Source organism: Xiphophorus maculatus, chromosome 4 (genome assembly GCF_002775205.1).
Source record: "Xiphophorus maculatus strain JP 163 A chromosome 4, X_maculatus-5.0-male, whole genome shotgun sequence".
In the NCBI taxonomy this organism is placed as follows: Eukaryota; Metazoa; Chordata; class Actinopteri; order Cyprinodontiformes; family Poeciliidae; genus Xiphophorus; species Xiphophorus maculatus.
Genome location: NC_036446.1, coordinates 34812159 through 34834835, shown reverse-complemented (window position 1 = coordinate 34834835; position 22677 = coordinate 34812159). Strand labels below are relative to the sequence as shown.

General features: G+C 40.0%; 1 protein-coding gene across 3 annotated transcripts in view; it reads right to left on the bottom strand.

Annotated features, from left to right (window-relative positions):
- cemip (cell migration inducing hyaluronan binding protein) overlaps positions 1–22677 on the bottom strand; it is a 224571-nt gene that overhangs the window by 182551 nt on the left and 19343 nt on the right. For all 3 annotated transcript variants that reach the window (XM_023332631.1, XM_023332632.1, XM_023332633.1), the window contains exons 2-6: positions 20743–20854; positions 20158–20295; positions 15167–15305; positions 13121–13357; positions 9138–9317 (exon numbers count right to left, since the gene is read on the bottom strand). In XM_023332631.1, the coding sequence (XP_023188399.1) occupies positions 9138–9317; positions 13121–13357; positions 15167–15305; positions 20158–20295; positions 20743–20824 (776 nt within the window). In that variant the 5' untranslated portion in view covers positions 20825–20854. The remainder of the gene's footprint in view (positions 1–9137; positions 9318–13120; positions 13358–15166; positions 15306–20157; positions 20296–20742; positions 20855–22677) is intronic.

The following is a 22677-nucleotide window of genomic DNA, read 5'->3' as shown; positions in this document are numbered from 1 at the left end:
GAGTAAAGCTAACTGCTGGCACAGACATAAGGTATACCATGCTCATGCTAACAAACAAAGGACATCAGAAACAACCCTAATAGGTATTACTCCTGTGTTTTCCTATTTACATGCATAATATTATTATAAAACTCTTTAAATATACCTATCAGTGTATTGCATAGACACTTCGATATGTCCTGTAGCCTAAATATATTCTACTGTGTTAGCAGTGTCGTTTCCCTATAATTTATCACTTATCACCTCTAAACTGGTACAAATGTCCCTGCTGCATCTAAAATGCTTTGATAAAATACATAGTAAAGTAATCAATTAACTATTGCTCAAAAATAACTGAAAGTCATGGGAGAAAGGAAGAAAAGTCATTTATTTGTGCTACATCACACCAGAAGCCATTGAAACTGACTGACAACATTGAGATCTTGGGAACTATTGAGAGCTACATGAACCACATGACCATGCATCAGCGGGTTCAAAGAGTGTCGCAACTCTCTCTCTCCGTCTTTACCAAACTTTCCATAAATTTAATTGCAGCGTAACGGTTGAAATTTGAACAAAATTAGTGACTTAAGTGAGGTTTTGTATGTCTCATTCCAAAAACTACATAGCTACAAAAAATACATAACTATAATGTACACATAAGTCTCAACTGATAAATTCCAATACATTAACATTTTTGTGGCTATTCTGTAATTCCACTCAATTGAGATGACACCAGAGCTTGCTTATTTAGCACCAGTGTGAAAAGAGCAGGCGGCAAGAGTCATTTACTAGGAATCTCTGTCACCACATAATTGCTCCCATCCATTTATTTTGTCTTCATCAATACTGGAAACATAACAATAACCTCTTTCTGTCCCTACGTCAGTTATGAAACCCCCTTAATTCTTCCTGCATTATGTATAATATATCAAATGGTTGTTAAGCTAACCACAAGGCATTGGCTTCTAACACAAGATCATCTTATCTCAATCAAATGGTTTGCCACAGACATTGCAAGAAGTATGCAATGTAAATTTAAGCAAGTTTGTGATGTTTTCTACAAGATCCAATTTTCGAAAGTGTTTCTTATTTTATAACAAAAAAAATATTTCGGTTTTGTCCCTTCAGTTATCAACAAACTAAAAATATGGTGGAAAATCTGTCATAGATGACCTGGGTACAGGAGATCGATACAGCTTGAGGCGGTCGTAGTGAACAACTTTGGGTTTAGCTCTGGGATCAAATTGGTCTAACACCTCATCAACACCAGTGTCTGTCTCAAAATCCAGCTGTTTTAAAAGTTTGAAAGGACCAGTCCATCAAGGAGCCAACTTATGCCTTGACAAAGAGGGGATGTCAACCCACACTAAATCCCCAGGATCATAAGCTTCATGTCTCACTTGCCTGTCATAATAGCACTTCTGTTGTCAGGCAGCGGCAGCAATGTTAATAGCTGTAGTGTGAAAAGCAGAACAGTTTGTTTAGAACACTAGCAGCACACCAATTAGGTGTACCGGTGGGTGTTTGCCTATTGTTAGTGGAAGCACTAAGGAAAAAGATAGTCTGGTACACGAGCCTCCCTACCATGAACCAAAAAGAATGGGGTGAAATTTGTAGTGGCGTGTACACGAGAGTTGTATGCAAACTCAACCTGTTTCATGTGTTCATTCCCTATTTGAAGCAACCAGAATGCGTTACATGTTGAAGCTCCCGGTTCAATGTGGCTGGCCTGTCGTCCTCTAACATGGAGAATGAGATGTACAATATCACACGGAGATAGCAACCGCCAACGCTATACTGAAGTAACGGCTAGCTCGCGCCAATAAAAAGTCAGACAAACCGTGAAAAGAGTCCCAAACTATCCCAGCGCTGCCACCAGTATAAGACTCGTGGGTGTCCAGATACTGATTCTCCTTTGAAGAATAATCCACAGACATGATTGAGCTCTTTCTCAGGGTCGAACATTTAATTTCTTTTTAAGTTGCTCAACCAGCCCTCAACAAACTCCCCGAAACTTCTTAATTTCCAGTGATGCCAATGTTGTAAACTGCAGGAAAAAAGGTTGCTCATTAGTATCAGGTAAAAAAACAACAGAACATAAGGAAAATACCCTCATAAAGAGATCTAGAATACACATGGAAAATATGGTTGAAAGAGTATGGGACACAGCCACAAAGCAAAACACTCAGAGCCACAAAATGAGGACCTACGAGCTACGGGGACTATAAAAAGAACATCCTGAAGGGGTAGGAGACAACAAGAGAGCACTGGCTTCACTCGAAATGAGCATTAAGGAGTTCAGAACAGTAAAACTTTTTTGGAGCAGAAAGTAACTCACATGAAGGAAAGAGTGGGGAATACTGAAGAAAAGATGACGCGTATGGAGCAGGCTGCAACATTTCTACTCCGGGAAATTACCAGACTTTCAGAGAAATGCAACAACTTGGAGTTGAGGATGAGGGGTAACAATATACAAATTTGTGACATTCCAGAAGTGGCGAAAACAAATGACACCATCACCTTCATAAAGCCAATTTATTAAATCCCAGATTCAAATCACAGATGGGATGGACTTGTGCATTGAAAGAGCACAATGCTCACTGGTGAATAAACCAAAGGACAGCAAGCCTCCCTCCACCCCCTTCAAGAGTGATCATCATACACTTTCTGGATTATAAGGTGAAGGAACACGTGATAACACAGGCCTGGAAACAAAGGATCTGCTATGAAGGACAGACTGTTTATTTCAATCAAGACTACACAACGGGGATTCAGCAGAAAAGGAAGCAGGTGAGGGAAGTCATCAAACAGCTGAAGGAGAAAAATGTGAATGCGCAGTCTCCCTATCTGGCCCAACTCAAAGTGTTTCTGCACACAGGAACAAAGACATTCATTACAGTGGAGGAAGTAGTACATATGCTGAAGGAGATGGGCATCAATGTGAAGGAGAACAGACTAGAGAGAATCCACCATGTGATGGCGCAGACGACAAAGGTGACCAGACATTGGGGCATGCAGAGGGAGCCTGGAATCACAGAGGCGGACCTGAGGGTCCTCCTGGAGTAATGACGTCATCCAAATCAGTATCATGACAACGTTTAACATCTGTATGTATGTGTGCGTTATTTAAAAAAGTAGTTGTTAAATAACTTACCAAATTACAAGAAAATTATGTTCGTTAGAGAGTAGTATCTAGGAATTCGAGTTTTTAAGGTTTTAGACAACTATTAGGAAGTTAATGCACACAGTGCTTTTCCATCAGTGAGCAGGCCACAGCTCTCTGACTTTGGGAGTCTTGGAAGACTTATATTCAAGTTTCAGACCAATTTGAGGGTTCCTGTACCAAAAAGTGTGCTTATTAGAGGCCAATCGATCCGCCACTGATCATAATCAGCCTATTTCCGTGAAAAATTGTATGATCAGTGATTGCTGATCACCAAAACGATCACTTTTATCTCACGTCACAGCCTGGGTGTGCAGCTCATCTCCTCTTTCCTTCACACTTCGCAAGCACGCAGCAACAAATCCTGTCATGTGGAACTTTAACGCTCAGTGAATGGGGAAGTTTGCGTGTTGCAGCGGAAAATTACCTCGGGAGTGAAGCACGTCAAAATGCATCAACAAAACGAATATGGCATTTAAAAAACAAGCACTTGATGGAGTTCAGCTATATGGAGGCTTAATGTAGGAACAAAAGGGCATTCGGAGCGTCTGGTAAAGCCGCGCTCAACTACCAACATTCACCCGGTTTAGCATCACGGTCGGAAAGCTAAGCAAATAAACCAAAAAATAATTCAAGTCTTCGAGCTGGTGGTGTAAGACACTGGTTCTGACCGCTGCTATGCGCTACTGGTAGTATTATTTCACAGACAGAGCGCCGCTCAACCTCCACCCAGCAGTGAACTCCCACACTGAATGTCTGCTTAAAGCTGCAGCATATAACTTAAGCAAAAAAAAAAAGATTTTAGATATGCATTAAAACCTTTGCCATCCTAACATAAGACAGATAATCTCTGAAAAATAATCAATCTCCTCTGTCACCTCCGTGTGTTCTGCAGAATTACTCAGCTCAGTCAGAAACAGCCAATCAGAACCAGCATTAATCAGCTAGTCATGTTATCAGGAAGTTTTGTTTTAATTACTCAAGATTGTTTATTTTAATGCAACCTGCATTTGACTTAATAAATGTCTCCTTTATTACTTGACATTATTTGATATAGGCAGATTTATTTGACTAATAATTTATGAAACTGAGAGCCTTACTGTTAAATATTATTTTACTGATTGCAGGTTTTTCTGTTGTCCTTTTGCCGTGTTCCTGCAAGTATTTTGCATGTTTATGTCTAAATTAGGTGAATTTATTGCTAGATATTTTTTTAATTTTGCCAGATCACTTAGTATCATTTCTACCTAAGACGAAAAATTAATAGTCAATCCAGGCGATCTGCAAAGATTGGTGATTGGCAGATTGGAATCGGCAGCAAAAAACCTGATCGGAGCATCCCTAGTGCTTATATTTAATTTCGGTTTCTCCTTTTCCTTTGAGGTTACGTTTTGTGTAGCTTTTTTATCAAAGAGGTAACTGATTCAACACAACTCCAGATTTGGCATATCACAATAAACAATAAATCAATTAATAAATCAATAAATGAAAGTTATCGACCTCCTTTTAATTTATCGGCTTTATTGTTTCTTCCTGCTTTTTTCTCTTTCTATTGATGACACTGAATGAAAAAAGGCTCAACGCCGGTGCTCTCCACTGACCCCTACCTTACTCATTTCCTTAGTGTAATGCCCAGTGCACACTACACGATTTTAGAATTGTCGGCCGATTGTCGGCCCATTTTCAAAACTTGAGAGACCACACACTAGCAGACAAAAACAACCATAGGTATAACGGCAAGAGCAACACACCACAAACAAACCGATCACCAACATTCAGATTTCAGACAGAAAATCCCCTAAAGCCCACTATATCACACGTGAATTTAGAGTAAACAAACACGGCTGATGACATAGAAGCAATAGCGATAGTTTGTGAGCTTATTATGCGATAAAAGATGTAACAAAAAGAAAAGGCATTGGATAAAAGAGTGGAGGATGGGGCTTTATTTGCTGCACTATGATATGTACTAAAACCAGGCATTAATCAATGTTTTACTACAGTCTACCTGTAATGCATGTGGCTAGTGTCAGCACAAAGTCCTGACTTAATGAATATCACTATAATCTATTTATGTCACGTTAACATAGAACAGCTTAAAAGATTCCAGGTTTATCAACTGCTGTAGCAATTTCGCTCCAACTCCTCCCCTTGTTTTTTTCTATATTCTTTGCATGAAATGTTGAATAAGCATTAATGTTGTTTCCACATATCATCTCTAATGTCCACTGGATTTTAGTTGCACCTTATCAGCTGTTTGGGATTCCCCTCTGTGCTTCCAATCAATTATGAATCCGTGAATCCACGCTTTCTGATCGGCTACAGATCACATTCAACAGGCTGCGTTCTCCCAGTCAGGGAAAACCACATATGCTGCAGTGATAAACTGACCAAGACAATCCAACATGGGCGACTGTGGCTCTTTGGTACAGTAGTCGTCTTGCGATCGGAAGGTTGTAGGTTAGATTCCAGCTTCCTCCTGCCACATGTCGATGTGCCTCTGGGCAAGGCACTTAACCCCAAATTGCCTACCGATCTGCGTATCGGTGTGTAAATGTGTGCGTGTTTGTGAGTGCGACTGGGTGAATGTGACTCTAGTGTAAAGCGCTTTGAGTGGTCAAAAATGACTGGAAAAGCGCTATATAAGTTCAGTCCATTTACCATTTACCATAACATGTTGAACATGCCTGAATTAAATTGGAACGGCCACGAAGTTCTACCGACTGGACCCGATCAGTAGTAACACACAAGATTACGATTACGATTAAGGTTACGATTATTGCAAGCGTTGAACGTTCTAAGATTGTCGTAGGGGGAAACTCGGGGCAAGAAATTGTGCAGTGTGAACTGGGCTTAAGGGAGGAGTGAACTATTGCATCAGGTAGTCGGATATGCCCACCTTCTCTATCTAAATCTAATGATTATTGAAGGGCAATATAGTATACAGACTTCATAATCTACACTCTTTTGGTTGAATGTACTTTTTATTTCCACTTTGGTTTTATGTTGTTTAATTTTTATTCAAGTGCATTTTTTGTTCATGGAGACAGATTTGTTTTATTTTTGTATTTGGTTGTTTTGTTTATTTAGTTTACCAGTTCCAGTGTTAAGTGCTCTTTTGAAAATAAAGTATTTATTTTTGGCAGGATGTGCTTGCATTATTATGTCAATACAATTACATCAATTTAAAAATGGTCTTCAAACAATACTATCGTTTATCGCAAGTGGGTAAGTCAGGCATTTTATGCTTCGTTTGGAAAAGGGAGGGGGGAGGCAATTTGGATCAGAAAAGAGATATTGTTTGAGGTTAAAAAAGAGGCTAAGGACAAAGAAGGAAAGTATGTAATGTCATAGTATGGAAGAATTTTTCTGCCATTATCCAAGAGCACACATTTTCAGTCTGAGAGCAGGATTTCAGGTGTATTGTTCTCAAAACTTTTAAATGTTTTTACGTTGAAGTAGTAACATTTGTTTATACTTAGAGTTTAAAAAAAGGAAATGATAAAAATGTTTTAAATAAATTGCTTTATGTATAAAACTCTTTCCTACGGTTAAAGTTCAGAACTATGCGCAGACGCCTGCAGGATATTATCAGAGGGCAGCAGCATCTGCAGCTGTACAGCTGTACATACTCTGTGAACCTTGAAATTTTCCTTTAAGTAAAAAAAGAAAAGAAAATTTAAATATTTTTATTATTTAACCCTCTTTACTATTAACAAAATTATGGAGAAAAAAATATCTTTTGTGCCAAAACATCTTGCACGTAGCGCACATCTGTGTGAGTCTCTGGGGGTGAGCACCCAAAGCCTAAATCTTTTTGGTCAGTTTACTTTTGTTTATTTGGCGGCTTGGCGCCTTTTCTGTAAGATAAAAATGAATGACAAGAGTTTGAACCTCCCGTAGTTCTAAGAGCGGTTGTTTGGATCCCGGCTGAGCTTTTTACCGTGTGGGGTTCTGGCGGGTCGTCGGTTTATGAGCTTCTTTGATGTTTCCCGAACTGAGAGCTGATGGGTCACCTGTCGGCTGACATCTGCCGCTCTTCCTGAGCGTCGCGCTAAAACTGCGGGTTAAACAATTTAATCTAGTCGAATTTAATCTAGCCAGAATAGAGTAGAAATTAAGCTAATATTGTTGCTTCACCTTTTCGTCCGCTGGACGTCTGATATCACCTGAACCTGCGATCAAAACTCTCCTTTTTCCGTGAACCACAAGGGTAGGCTTCGCTTCAATGTCTTTATTATTTAGCATCGTCTGAAAAAAAAAAACAAGTCCGCTGTTCTTATGGTTTAGGTTTGTGTTGATTTTTCCCATTGGGGAGTGGTTGTGCTCTTGCAGGTCAGGTGCAGTGATAGTTTTGTGCTGACCTATGATCTGTCTGACCTTTTTTTTTTTTTGACATCTGCTGGTGTCAGCCATCGGGTGACCTGTGAGCTGTTCAGTTCGCGAACAGCCCACACAAAAAGCTAGTAAACCAACGACCCGCCAGAACCGAACACTGTAAAAAGCTCAGGCAGTATCTTAGAACTACGGGAGGTTCAAACTCCACTCATTCATTTTTAGCTTACAGAAAAATGCCAAATAAAAGCAAACTGACCAATAACATTTAGGCTGTGGCGTGCCCCACCCCTCCCTCACAGACTGTGCACAGCTGTGTGTACAACATCTTTTGACACAAAAAATCTTTTTTTTCTTCACAATTTTGCTAATGGTAAAGAGGGTAAAGAATGGCAAATGTTCCTTTTTATTTAAAGGAAAATTTCAAGGTACTCAATGTGTACAGCCGTACAGCTACAGGCGTTACTGCAGCAATCCATACTCTCAGTCACTTGTGGGCAATTTAGAATCACACAGAAAAGCTCCAAAAGGAAATCCCACACTTTGGGAACCACTGCTCTAACATTTGCAGCAAAGTAGAGTGGAGAAGGGACGCAGGCAGTTTGAATTGGGGTGTTCTGGAACAGCTGTGATCCACCTGTAAAGTTTGCAGTGGAGCCTAGCTGAATGAATTAGGATACTGGATGTCAAACTGACCACTTTTTTTCTTTGAACTTACATTATTTGCTGTTATTTCAACTTAGAGAAAGATTACTGTTTTCTCTCAGCAATGTTTCTCTCCATAGAAGCAACACTTGATCTGGAGTTTTGTTTACCTATGGTACCTTCCTCGAGGTATCAACTGAAATAAAACTGCCATCAACTAATCATTCTCCCTGTACTGCTATTAATGTTTTATTTTCATAAACATAAAAAATAATCCTACATCAGTTCATCTGTTTCTTTTTTATGTTTCTGCTCAAATCCCCAATTGTTCGTGGCATATGGCTGCTTATACTATCAACAATCTAATCCTGAATCTTAGCAAAATAAATAGTTGATTTCAGGATAAATCAGCAAAGTCACCCTCCTCCTTGTCAATGATGCTGCAGTGGAGAAGGTCAGCAGGTTAGCAGCATTAAATTCCTTTGATCTGGTCCCTCCAAACCTCTGAAGCGGTGGAGAGAGCTCACTCACATTTACACTTTTTCCGTTGGATGAGAAAATCCCATACCGTTTTGCACATCAGGAATTGGAATAAATACAAAGTCCTGCTAAAGCTCACTGTTTGCATTGACCCAAAAATTTGGATATAATGTGCATATCACAGATGGTCTGATGGTCTGATGAAAATAAATCCAAAATAATTGCGAAAGCAGCATAGATTATGTAGTAAAGCACAGCCACTTGGATCTACTCAAATGAACTTGTGCATATACATACACATAAAGCAGTGTGTAGAGCTCCCTGTACATTTTGTGTTTGAAAGATCAAAGAGATATGTTTTAGTATGTAGCTTTTTACCAACAGTCATTGACTCTTGGGTTTCAAAATCAGTTGGAATTCTTGACAAACTATGTACTGTCTGATGATAAACTATAACTGATATTTTTTGACAGACATACAAACAAAATAAAAATTTTTAGAACTCTTTTAAACATCAACTTAAAAAGCTTACCGAAATCCTAGATTGCTTATGAAGATGCTGCCTAGCCTGGACAGGCTTTTTTTGGCTGAATCTTCCAAGTTGTTTGAACCTTCATCATTAACCATCATGCTCAAGATGAGACCTGCCTTTACATCATCAACAAACTTTGCAAGGCGACAACTTTCCGTCTTCCCCTGGTATGTGTCAAACCTGCAACAGCAAGATTGTGGAAACAGATTAATAAGATGATAACAATAATAGTATTATGCAACAATAATATGCAACAATATAAATTGTTGCATAAGTGTAGTCAGCGAGATGTATCTGTCAAATTTATCAAATAAAATAAAAGACCATGTGTCCATATTCGTTTGGCTATTTCACAAATTCCCCAGGTTGGAAGAAAATATGCAACACCCCTTCACCTCATTATAAGACAACATAGGTACACATAGACTGCTGATATGATAGTAAGAATAACGAGAAATAAATTGCAGTGTAATCCCAGACATATAACTGCAAAACGTAATCATATGAATTACATGCTGCTCTCCAAATGAGAGAAACAAGGTACAACACATACAACAAGATATGCAATCTGAACTGGCTATTGACATTTCTATTCTTGCCTTTAGGCAATAAACATGTGACAGACATTGGGATTTTCCCTACCTATTGATACGCTGTCTTTGCCATTGTTATTCAGATTAGCAGATGCACTTTATTCATCTGCTGAGTAAAGAGCAGGAAAAACAAATGTACCTTCTTGGTGAACATCAATACAAACAGAAAGCGAGCCGACCGGTACCGGTACCGCACGGCTCCTCCTTTAAGTTTTGCTCAGAGCTTCAGGATGATCAGTCTGGATTAATCTAAACACTAATAAACCATCATCAACATTTCCCAACAGATCAATATGATCTCTGTACACACGTTCCCTCTGAATCCTTCCACTGACGATGTTCTCCATCAGAGCCAAAGCGCTTCACAATTACACGGCGCACCTTTGTGCAACTACTTATATACCTGTATATACATCATAAACTACAAAATGGTAAAAATGAATCTCTTCAGCTATTGATCGATTGTTTAGCAGAAGTCAAATCTCGGATGGAACAAAACTTTCTTCACCTCAATCAAAGTAAAACTCAAGTTATATTATTTGGTCAGAGTCTTCACACTACAAATCCAGATCTGATTCTTGGTTCTTTAGCTTGGTTTTGTCAGACCTCTGCTAGGAATCTTAGTTTTACTTTTGATAGCTGTTTAAAGCTAGATAAACAAGTTAGGTCTGTCGTTAGATCAAGTTTTTATCACTTGCGAATTTTAGCAAAAGGTAAATCTTATTTTCGTTTTAAGGACTTTGTAGGACTTATCCATGCCTTCATTACACCTCAATTGGATTATTGCAATTCATTATATAGAGGCCTGGATAAATCACAGATGCAGCGACTTCAAATCATCCAGAACGGAGCAGCACGACTTCTTACAGGAACTAGGAAGCATGACCATATAAGGCCCATTCTGGCCTCTTTACACTGGCTGTGTTTCTTATCGAATAGATTTTAAGATTCTTTTATTAACTTATAAAGTTTTAAATGGATTAGCTCCACCTTATCTTTGGGACCTTTTAAAATTCCAGTCTGTGTCCAGAACCCTACGATCAAATAATCAGCTTTTACTGACAGTTCCTCGGACCCGACTTAGGAGGAAAGGAGATCGAGCTTTTTCTGTTGTTGCTCCTCTTCTATGGAACAATCTATCTTTCCAAATTAGATCTGCCCACAGCCTGGATCATTTTAAATCGCTTCTTAAAACTCATTTTTATTCCTTGGCATTTAATTGAACTAGTGTTTTGATACTATGTTTTTATTCATTTGCGTTATTGTCATTCTTGTACAACACCTTTTTGCAGTTTTATGCCTGTTTTTAAAGTGCTATATAGATAAATTTGACATTGACATTGACATGTGATTGTATACACCAGTGGTCCTCAACCACCGGTCCGCGGATCAATTGATACCGGGCCGCGCAAGAAATAATGAACTACTTCCGGATCTTTTATTTTGAAAATCCTAAACCGGATTTTACCGGTTACGTCTTGCGCGTCAAAATTGAGCCAACTTGCAGCAGAACCAGTAACAAAACAACTTCGGAGTACTGCGCACACACCCCCCACCCCGGTCCGCAGCAAAACTGCGAAGGGCTGACCGGTCAGCGCGACTAAAAAGGTTGGGGATCGCTGGTATACACACCTTAATCACCTTAAAAATAATCAAACATTGGAGTTAATTTGCTGATCCAACCCCGTTTTCTTTTTTAGTCAGAATGAAATTACCCCATAGATCAATTTCATGCACTTTGGCGCAGAGACCAACGCATTTTGCCTCATAAAGTTACATCTTTATGAGATAAAAACTGAGGAAAAGCACTATTTACACTGGAGGGAGGTTTTCGCATCCTTTTATTTTTATTTTCTTTATTTTGTGTGCGTGTTAGGTTATTGTCTGAGGATAAATGCGGTTCAGTTTCTTTGTTGGTGCTCAGTATTGGCTACCCCATTTATGGTATACCATGTGGTTTCCCCAGCTGGGAGAAGGAGAAAAAGGGGAATGGTGACAAGACCCATTACCAGCAGATTTTTCAGGAATTTCACTCCAAATTCGAGCGTCAAAGCAGCATGTTTCAGGCACATCCATATCTGACAATACTAAGGCAGCCTGTCAATCTCATGCGCAAACATGCCACATTCCTGATGCTTTAGTTAGGTATTTGTCTCAAAACACATACCTCCAGTGCCCACAAAGACACTCCCAGTGAGTGTTCTACAAAAGACATGCCTAGTCAACAGGCTACAGTGACCAGCATCAAAAAGAGCAGTTGAGTCCAGGCCAGTAAAACTAAGTGCTACTGGTTAGCTGTTTATTTTTATTCTGTATGAGAGGCATTTTAGGGAGGTAGAAATTGAAGACAAGTAATGTGATGTGGGTAGGACAGCATTGAAGCTCTGTGATTATGCATCATTTATCTAAATGTATGATAAAAGTGTGTAAATATACTGAACGATTGCTATTAACTTTTGAACTACATTAGCAATAATAAGTCTTTGACATGAGCACAGATGACTTGTCATGGTGATGAGCAAAATTGTGTCTATCTCCATATCACAAAAAAAAAGTTTTGTACATTAAACAGGAAATTGGTTTATAACAAGAAACAGACAATAGTTCATCCATTGTTGTAAAATTGTAATTCACTATTGACCTGGAGACTGGAAAAGAACACAAAAACTAAACATAAAAGGTCTCAGCTAAACAGTTGTTTCCTTTTGCTGCTTGTTTACATTAAATACAAAAAGGTATCCAAAGACACAAAATGTCCATGATTTTCAGCCATGGTGCTAAAAATACAACTTTCTCAAAGATTAAACTCTTTGTTAAAGTGTTATTCCTTTCAAGACAAAGTTTTAAATATGTTCCAACGAAAAATAGAACAATGTGCATTAGGATCCTGGGATGGTTGATTTTGTTTGAGGTTTTGGTATTTGTTTCTATTTTCACTTCATTTCCTTCTTAGTGACTCCAGTTATATTTATTTCTTTTGTTTAGTCTTTTCTTAGTTAGTCTAGTTCATTTATGTTTCTTTGTCTAGTTATTTTGTTAGATTAAATTCCTAGTCCCTCACTGGTTCTCTATGAATTCTTTTGTAGGTTTAATTGTTTTCAACATTTTTTAATATTCAATGTACATCTCCACTGTTCTGCATTTGGGTCCTCCATCAACCTTCAAACCCATCATGACAGTATGTGCCCTCCACTTAAAGTCAAATTATTAACATTGAATGACAAAAGAATTCAAACAAATATTTTTTGTTTAAGTGAAAGAGGAAAAGTTCAGGCTGCTAGTGATATATTTGTCCTCATAGCTCTTCATGACAAGCTCAAAATGCGCTTGAATGAACTTAAAACAACTCTTCACTGATTAAGACTTGAATGTAAATGAATGTAGCCTCACCTGTCACTATGCAGTACATCTCCAGTAGTAGGATCAATTACATGGAGAATGATGCCTCGGTTCCCCCAGCTTCTGTGGAAGAGGTAACTTTTTTGGTTGCTCTTTTCAGGATGGAGGGTCTTGTTGAGGAAAGTCCAAGCCAGCTTCTTTTCACCAAAAATCTCTAGTGTTCCACCTTGTCCCACACCAATGTACTTCTTCCCAAAGTAGCTGTGTTCTTCATCGTCATCATCCAATCTAATTAGTTTGTAGAATGACATATTAGTGAAATTAGTGAAATCCCTATTACATGGGTAAAAAAGTTTTCATATGTAGATCAAGCACAGAAATCACAAGGAGATCCATAACTCAATTAAATAAGAAGGAAGAGCTACATATATAATCCTCCTTCCAAATCTCAGATTTTCCATTTTTGATACTCTGGCTGGGTTGACATGATGACTTTCAGCTCACCCATCTTATTTGCGACATATTTGACATTTTAATTATTAAGACACAGTTCTCAGGATCTGAAATCAGAACCACCTCAAAAAAATGGGTTAAGACTGTACTAAACATATGTACTTTTGTGGTATTATAGATGCAGTGGCATCTATACAAATGTTACTGTATGGCTTTGATCCAGAGTGTGCGGATATCTCTAGAATGCAAGACCAGGATGGTGATTTTAGAGAAAGGCAGTTTGCCAGATATTACAGTAGGTGAAGGTCAAATCAACAGAAAAATCCTTGCCCATACCAATTCAGTGAACAGAAAATCCACCATGCTTGACAAATCCAGTCTTGGTTCTTTAGTCAACTTTCTCGCAGTGGGTAGAGGAGCCAGAAATTTTACTCAAGAGTAGAAATACTAAATACTCAGGTTACTCAAGTAAAAGTAAAAAACATATATGTTGACAAAAAACTACTCACAAAAACTTTTCTTCAAAAATCAGATACCCATCTCTGGCTACATAAATCTTGAACACATTGGAATGAAATAAAATAGCATTTGTCCAATGCCTGCCTTATGGCTTGATAGGACCACCCACCCAAATGCCAGTTAAAACCTGATTAGTAAAATGCAATAAAATTTTTTTGAAATGATCAATGCACACAAAAAAATTCACATTTATAAATAAAACACAAAGCTCAAGCGATTTAAATTTAAGAAATTAATATATTTTTTAAAAATAAATGTTTTCTATTCACATTTAGAAATGTGAATAGAAATTTCATTCTATTCACAAAGAATGTGAATAAATCTATTCACATTTCTGAGAAATGGAATGATTATTTACTGTTAAACAGCAAATAATCGGTTTAACAGTAAACAGATTATTTACTGTTAATCTGTTAACAGTAAATAAATCAAACCAGTCTTGGCTAATACTGCTATACATTGAAGTTGCTGGGTGGCTCAGTTGGTAGAGCGCATGCACCATGTGCAGAGGTTTTAGTTCTCAATGCAGTTGGGCTGTGCTCGAGTTCCAGTTTTGGGCAATATGCTGTATAGACATAATAAAGAGTAGACTGTCATGTTGGGCTCAATTCTTTTGACCCACATACAAAACACAAACAGGAGACTAACAAATCAGATAAATAAATGTATTTTGAACAAAGATTAAATTGTGAAATGTGTGGTTCTTGTCCTGCAGGTGGGAAGCCGGGATTGTCAAAACAGTGAGGGCAGTTGGAGAGAACAGGTAAGTTGATGATAAACCGGACTGATCGGATTCTGAGAAATGGAATCATCTTACTTGGTTGGAAGATGAGTTTCCGCCAGGGGAAGAAGTACTGTGGTCTCATCAGCGACAATAAGCAAGAGCGGTCCATGAGGCCTCTATTCTTTATTATGTCTATGATTTGCTACGCGTTTTCCTCTTCTCTCTCCTTCCTATTTCCTGTCTACCACTTACTACTGAAGCCTCAAAAATCCAGACAAAAGCAAATCAATCAAATAGTCAATCAAAAGCACAATGTTCCACCAAATCAGTCTCAGCAAATTACTGAAGTATAAATAAATGTGATGGCTCAATGTTTTGAAACCAAATTTAACCAAATGTACCTTCCAAACAAGGAGATGGTGAGGTTGCCCTTATAGGGACAGTCTGCACTTCCAATGTGCAACTCCCCTTTGTCCCCAATCAGAATGTGCTTGGTCCGAAGCAGTATGGCCTGGCTGGTGTCCGCAATCACCAGCTTTCCTACAAGAGAGGGTGTGAAGAACAGTGGTTAAACCATCTAGCAGCTCTTTCAAGCAAGTGCTTTCATTCACTTTTTGTGTAGCTACTTTAGTTGCCCTATCCAGCACTACACACAACACAACTGCACCTCTTCTACTTGATAAGTAATCTAATCTCACCATTGTGAGATAAATCTAAACCTTCCAAATATGTTTAAAGCAATGTCAAATTTGTATTTTATACTTCTATGATATGCTATATCTAGTCAGATTAAATAAAAAAAAATAAGGGACAAGCACAAATCTTTAAACCCTTCACATGGCACTGTGACTTTATTTGCCAGAAAAGATTCTACCCTCTAAACATGCTTTTGTGGTCAACACTGTGAATACTTTGTATCATACATCAGTGATTAAATTAGGTGAGAATGTCATGTTAAATAAAAAAACAAACAAACAATGATTTCAATCAGAACAACAATCTCATATTATGCAAACTGAAAACATTTTGAAGTTTACTTTGCAGTTTGATTATCAAATGAAGCTTAAAATCACAAAGAGAGCGACGCAAAACTGTAACCTACTCCAATTAAGAGGTATAATAATGTAGTCACATTCTAATGATGTTTCTCATCTCTGCTTCAGTATACAGTGCCTTCCACATTTATTGACATCACTGGTAAAGATGCATTGAAAGCCTTACAACACGTCTTTTGCAGTACCGTAGTCTCACATCCTATGAAACTGTTAATTTAAAAAAACACCCATTTAATACATCAAAAAAATAAAAATGTTACATTTTATTTTATTTTACTCCACTGTGGCACAGTTGCCTTGGAGCAAGAACGTTCTGGGTTCAAGTCCCAGCCCAGGGTCTTTCTGCATGGGGTTTTGTGTTCTTCCTGTGGATACATGGGTTCTTTCTGGATAGTCCAGCTTCCTTCCACAGTGTAAAAAATGACTATTGTGCACTCACACACGCTTACCACTTTCAGTGTTTGCTGAAAAACAATTCAGCAAGCACTTGAAGTGCTAACAACAATTCAACAATTCAGACAACCATGTGGGCATGGTGCAGTGTGTGATGGCAGTCTGGCAGAAGGCAGAAGCTGGCTCTTGGGACGTGGAATGTCACCTCTCTGGTGGGGAAGGAGCCGGAGCTAGTGTGTGAGGTCAAGAGGTTCTGGCTAGAAATAGTCGGTCTCACCTCGATGCATGGCTCTGATTCTGGAACCAGTCTCCTTGAGAGGGGCTGGACATACTTCCACTCTGGACTTGCCCAAGGTGAGAGGCGTCGGGCAGGAGTGGGCATACTTGTTGCTCCCCATCTCGGTGCCTGGACGTTGGGGTTTACCCCGGTGAATGAGAGGGTAGCCTCCCTCCACCTACAGGTCGGGGGACGGGTCCTGACTGTCGTTTGTGCTTACGGGCCAAACGACAGTTCAGATTACCCACCCTTTTTGGAGTCCTTAGAGGGGGTACTGGAGAATGCTCCTCCTGGGGACTCCCTTGTTCTGCTGGGGGACTTCAACGCTCATGTGGGCAATGACAGTGAGACCTGGAGGGGCGTGGTTGGGAGGAATGGCCCCCCGATCTGAACTCGAGTGGCTTTCTGTTGTTGGACTTCTGTTCTCATCATGGATTGTCCATAACAAACACCATGTTCAAGCACAAGGGTGTCCATATGTGCACTTGGCACCAGGACACCCTAGGCCGCAGTTCGATAATCGACTTTGTCATCGTTAGGGTTAGAATTAACCCTAACACGTCCCGGGGGAGGTGGAGGACATGGAGTCTGAGTGGACCATGTTCCGTGCCTCCATTGTTGAGGCGGCCGATTGGAGCTGTTGCCACAAGGTTGTCTGTGCCTGTCGAGGGGGCAACCCTCGACAGGCACACCTTCGGTGGACACCTTCGGTGAGGGATGCTGTCAGGCTGAAGAAGGAGTCCTATCGGGCCTTTTTGGCCTATGGGACTCTGGAAGCAGCTGATGGGTACCAGCGGGTGAAGCAGCATGCGGCTCGGGTGGTTGCTGACGCAAAAACTCAGGCGTGGGAGGAGTTTGGAGAGGCCATGGAGAAAGACGTCCGTACAGCTTCGAGGCAATTCTGGTCCACTAGCCGGCGTCTCGGGGTGCTGACCTCTACTCGGGACATTGCCCACCAACATGCCTTCCATTGAGGAAGCTAAGCCTGGGGACTCTGGGTTGGGCTGTCCAATCTCTGGGGACGAGGTTGCCGAGGTGGTTAAAAAGCTCCTCGGTGGCAGGGCCCCGGGGGTGGATGAGATCTGCCCGCAGTTCCTTAAGGCTCTGGATGTTGTAGGGTTGTCTTAGCTGACGCGACTCTGCAATATCACATGGACATCGGGGGCAGTTCCCCTAGAATGGCAGACTGGGGTGGTGGTCCCACTGTTCAAAAAGGGGGACCAGACGGTGTGCTCCAATTTATAGAGGGGTCACACTCATAAGCCTCCCTGGCAAGGTCTATTCGGGGGTCCTGGAGAGGAGGGTCCGTCGGATAGTCGAACCTTGGATTCAGGAAGAGCAGTGTGGTTTTCATCCTGGTCGTGGAACACTGGACCAGCTCTACACCCTCAGCAGGGTCCTGGAGGGTGCATGGGAGTTCGCCGAACCGGTCTACATGTGTTTTGTGGACTTGGAGAAGGCGTTCGACCGTGTCTCTCAGGGAGCCCTGTGGGAGGTTCTCCGTGAGTATGGGGTACCGGGCCCTTTGATATGGGCTGTCAGGTCCCTGTATGACTGGTGTCAGAGTCTCGTTTCCGGTGAGAGTTGGACTCCGCCAGGGCTACCCTTTGTCACCGATTCTGTTCATTACTTTTATGGAGAGAATTTCTAGGCGCAGCCAAGGTGTTGAGGGGATCCGTTTTGGTGGCCTTAGGATCTCATCTCTGTTTTTTGCGGACGATGTGGTCCTTTTGGCTTCATCAGGTCGTGATCTGCAGCTCTCGCTGGAGCGGTTCGCAGCCGAGTGTGAAGCGGCTGGGATGAGGATCAGTGCCTCCAAATCCGAAGCCATGGTCTTGAGCCAGAAAAGGGTAGAGTGCCTTCTCCGGGTCAGGGGGGGTTGTCCTGCCCCAAGTGGAGGAGTTAAAGTATCTCGGGATCTTGTTTCACGAATGGGGGAAGAAGGGAGCAGGAGATCAACAGGCGGATTGGCGCAGCGTCTGCCGTCAAGCGGGCACTGTACCGGTCCGTCGTGGTGAAGAGAGAGCTGAGCCAAAAAGCGAAGCTCTTGATTTACGGGTCGATCTACGTTCCCACCCTCATCTATGGTCATGAGCTGTGGGTCATGACCGAAAGAACGAGATCGCGGATACAAGCGGCCAAAATGGGTTTTCTCCGTAGGGTGTCTGGGCTCTTCCTTAGAGATAGGGTGAGAAGCTCAGTCATCTGGGAGGGACTCAGAGTAGAGCCGCTGCTCCTTCACATCGAGAGGAGTCAGTTGAGGTGGCTCAGGCATCTGGTCAGGATGCCTCCTGGACACCTCCCTGGTGAGGTGTTCAGGGCACGTCCCACCGGGAGGAGGCCCCGGGGAAGACCCAGGACACGCTGGAGGGACTATATCATATATAAAAATGACTTTTACATATAGTAATAAACATTTCCATATATTACCTCTGATGTCCACCGGATTCTCAGTTGCCATGTCAACTGTCTGGGATTCCCCTCTTTTCTTACGTCACCGCGCTTTCTGGTTGGCTACCTGTCACATTCAACAGGCTGGGTTCTCACTCCCAATCAGGGGAAACCCCACAGGCTGCGATAATCGGGCCAAGACAATGTTGAATATGCCCGATTTTAGTTCGGGCATATTCAACACACCACCATGTAACACACCACACACTGCAGGATGTTGTAAGATTGTAGTAAAAGGAAAATCAGGGCAAAGAGAAAAAAAAGGCTTTAGGAGGAACATCAACATGCAGAAGCATTATCTGACTCCCCCCTCCCCTCTCCCGGGCCGCAGCAAAATTGCCTTCCGAGTGGAACAACTGCCTTTACCAAGAAGGGTTTCTATCACATAGTCTGCTGATGAACCGTGTGACCCAATACCTATTCACCAATATGTTCATTCATCATCTGCTCCTACAGCGTCTTCAGTTCTTAAATACAAGTATGGAAAAAATATTTTCAGTCAGATAGCTCCATAAATAATAAATAAATGTTAAAAACTGTGGTTTTTATTGATTTATTTCTTCATATAATAAATGGTCTATTTGTTGTTACTATTAATGGCAGTTTCATTAATAAAAAACAGTACATTAGTTATACATTAGAAAGGCAAAATGTTTTTGCATTCCTATGGTTCTAAGTCAATTTAGAAGAGCTTTTTTAGCTCTTTTAGTGGAGTCTTCTTGATTTTTCCGTTTGGTCATCATCATAGTCACAGTCTTGCCAGTCTAACATATCCTTTGACTTTAAAGCTCCATCGGAGTTATCTTGTACGTACTTTAATTTCTGCCTCAGTAATATAAAAAAAGAATAGACAGGCTTGTACACACGGTTTTACAAGCTTTGCTTGTATACAAAGATGCAAAGCATTATTTGTCTATGAAGATCTGAAAGTTTTAGGAATATTTCTCCCATCATTGGTCAAACTCATCAGTTGGTGATATGAATGTTTTGTCTAACTCTACCCATGTGCTATTCTGAACTACATCTGCATTGTTACATCCTTTTGAAAAGATGGAAATTCTTTCTGGAACCTGTGTGAAAAGTCTCAGTATCTATCTTTGTTTCCAACTTAATCTTGAGTTATGAGCTTTCAGGTTTATGAATTACCAGACAAAAACAAGTCAAATTTATTTCACTATAAGGAGTGAGGAAGCAAGGCTGGATTTATCTAGCATACCTCCGTTCAGTATCTCAATTGAGTGAACTGTAGCTGAAGTTGTAAGAAGGATTTTCTGTCCAAAACCAATTGTAACACGGTGGTCTTCACTATGTCCTGGCATCCATAGTCGAAGTCCCATCTCTTTATCTGGGCAAACTAGAGGAAAGAGAACAGAGCAACAATTTGGGTTCTAGAGATATATACTGGGATTATCACTGGGATTTGTCGCAATTCCTCACAGTGGATCTCAAAGTTTACACATTTCTGTTAAAATCCCAGGTCCTTGTGATGTAGAAAAATTACAGTCCTAATATTTTCAAAACTTTTCCACCTGCTAAAATCATGTAGAGACTAAGGCTAGGTAATAAATCATTTACAATATATGCCCTTGAAAATATATTGTACAACATTCTATTGGATACAGATAGGAAATATACCCAATAGAATGTTCACTAATTTCACTGAACACCAATCCAGAAGGGCACATCATAGGGGATGTAAACAGAGGAAAGGCTGAGGCTGCTCAATTTCTCACTTCTAGTTAAGGTACAGGCGCGACATCAATTAACTCACTCAGTCTTTGATAAGCTAAGTTGTTCTTACCTGCTCCAATGCTGGAAACCTGCAGAGCAGCAAGAAGTGTAAACCATGTCCTAATGTCCCTTCTGCCTCCATCTTCTGCCATTTTGTCTGTGATTTAGAATATCGATGGAGCCTGCAACATTAAAAAGAGGAAAAGTAAGTAAAAAGCAGAGTTCTGAAGAATCATCTTGTAAGCAAATACAAAAGACTTTGAATGGTCTTTAAAAAAAAAATCATTCTCTCTCTTTCCAGCTCCGTATGTCGGACCCCACCACAAGTTAAAACATTATTGTACAGTGTGAGGGATTTGCACAGACCAGCCAGAGAGACACTGAATGGTTTCCAAAAATATTTTTAATTTATTACAAAATGTCAAAAAATAGTTCAAAAATGATAAATTGGGTTCAAAACAAAGATCAGCATAACAGACTGCAATTCAGGTAATAACACAAAAACTTAATTAGCAACCAAATACTGGTCAAAACAATACTATGTAATTTTTAAATTAAACAAATACCATTGGAACTGAACCAACTACCAAAAAAGAAGAAACACTAAAGAAAAAATCAAATTAAACTAAAGAAACAACCAAATTTCCCTTCCCCCGTGCAAACAAATGGATGACCCGCTGAGGAGGTCTGCCAGCCATATAAGGAAAAGCAATCAGCTGGAGCTCTTCTGTGCGATTCCAGCAGCAGCTCCAAAGGAAACAGGTAACTCAAAACAAGAAGAAATTAATCTGCTGCATATAACCAAAATATAGCAAACTGACAAAGTTAACTAAATATGTGCACTGCAAATAGTTAGTCAAGCTAATGAAAATAATTTTAATCAAATATTATAAACTATTCACTACTTAATATGTAAACTAATTTTAAGAATAAACAGAAAACCAGCCATCATTCAATATCTCTGTGTGACAACAGGGACAGCTGTCACATACAGATACCAGACACTTAAGTACGGTACTACTTCAGAATTACCTGGCCAGAGCTGTTTTGATGGCAAATTCCATAACACAGAGAGATTGTTTTGGTTAAAAAGTTAGCTGCAGTCTTACCACTGCTTTTAGGGCATTAATGTTCAGCAAATGTCTTGCTGAATCCTGCAACATTTTAAATCCACTAATTTTAATAACAGATCTCTGGGAAGTACTAGGTGTTGGGTTGGAATTCTGCTCAAAGAAATAACAGCAACTCAACTTGAGCTCTATAAACACAGGCCAAATGGAGAGATATAAAAACCTGCTGCCTTTACTTGTATGAACTGTACCCATATTTGTTTGCATCAAGCAAACTGGAAAAAAGTTTTAAGATGTACGTATCGTCATACATTCATGGATATGAAGGCGAGTCTTACTTTAAAGTTCTTTAAACTTCGTGGCTAACATTAGCTTTAGCTTATGCTAATAGGCAATATTCTCGGACATTTTAATTATAAAATTGTGCTATTTAAATGTCTAAACATTCTTATTCTTTCTAACGGACAATGTTCTTATGTTATTTTGTATTCATTAAGTTTATTGCTTTAATGTGTGTTTTTTGTTGTTAGTGTCAAACAGAGACCAAGTAACGGGGGAGATTACGGTTCTGGCTTTTTGCTTCCGAAGCATGAGGAAGCACGAGAAGCCCCATAACTTAAAAGTAGGCCAGCATTGTTAATTTTTTAGAGTTCAGCAGAATGTTCAGGTTCAAATTTTTTATTTTGATAAACATATGGCCATGTTCCTCCTGCAGCCTCCATGTTATTTTGTTTTATTACTTTTGCGTGCTTCTTGTGAGGAGCTCAAATGGGATTGTGTTTACAGCCTCCTCCCATTTTTAATTATTATCTTTCTTCATCATAACATTAAAACAAGACCAGTTCCACATTGTTTTAATGTTGATTGTGGATCAGTTTGTAATTTTATGTCTGTAGAAACTGATCTTTAAAGTTTCACTTAGTAAACATAGGAAA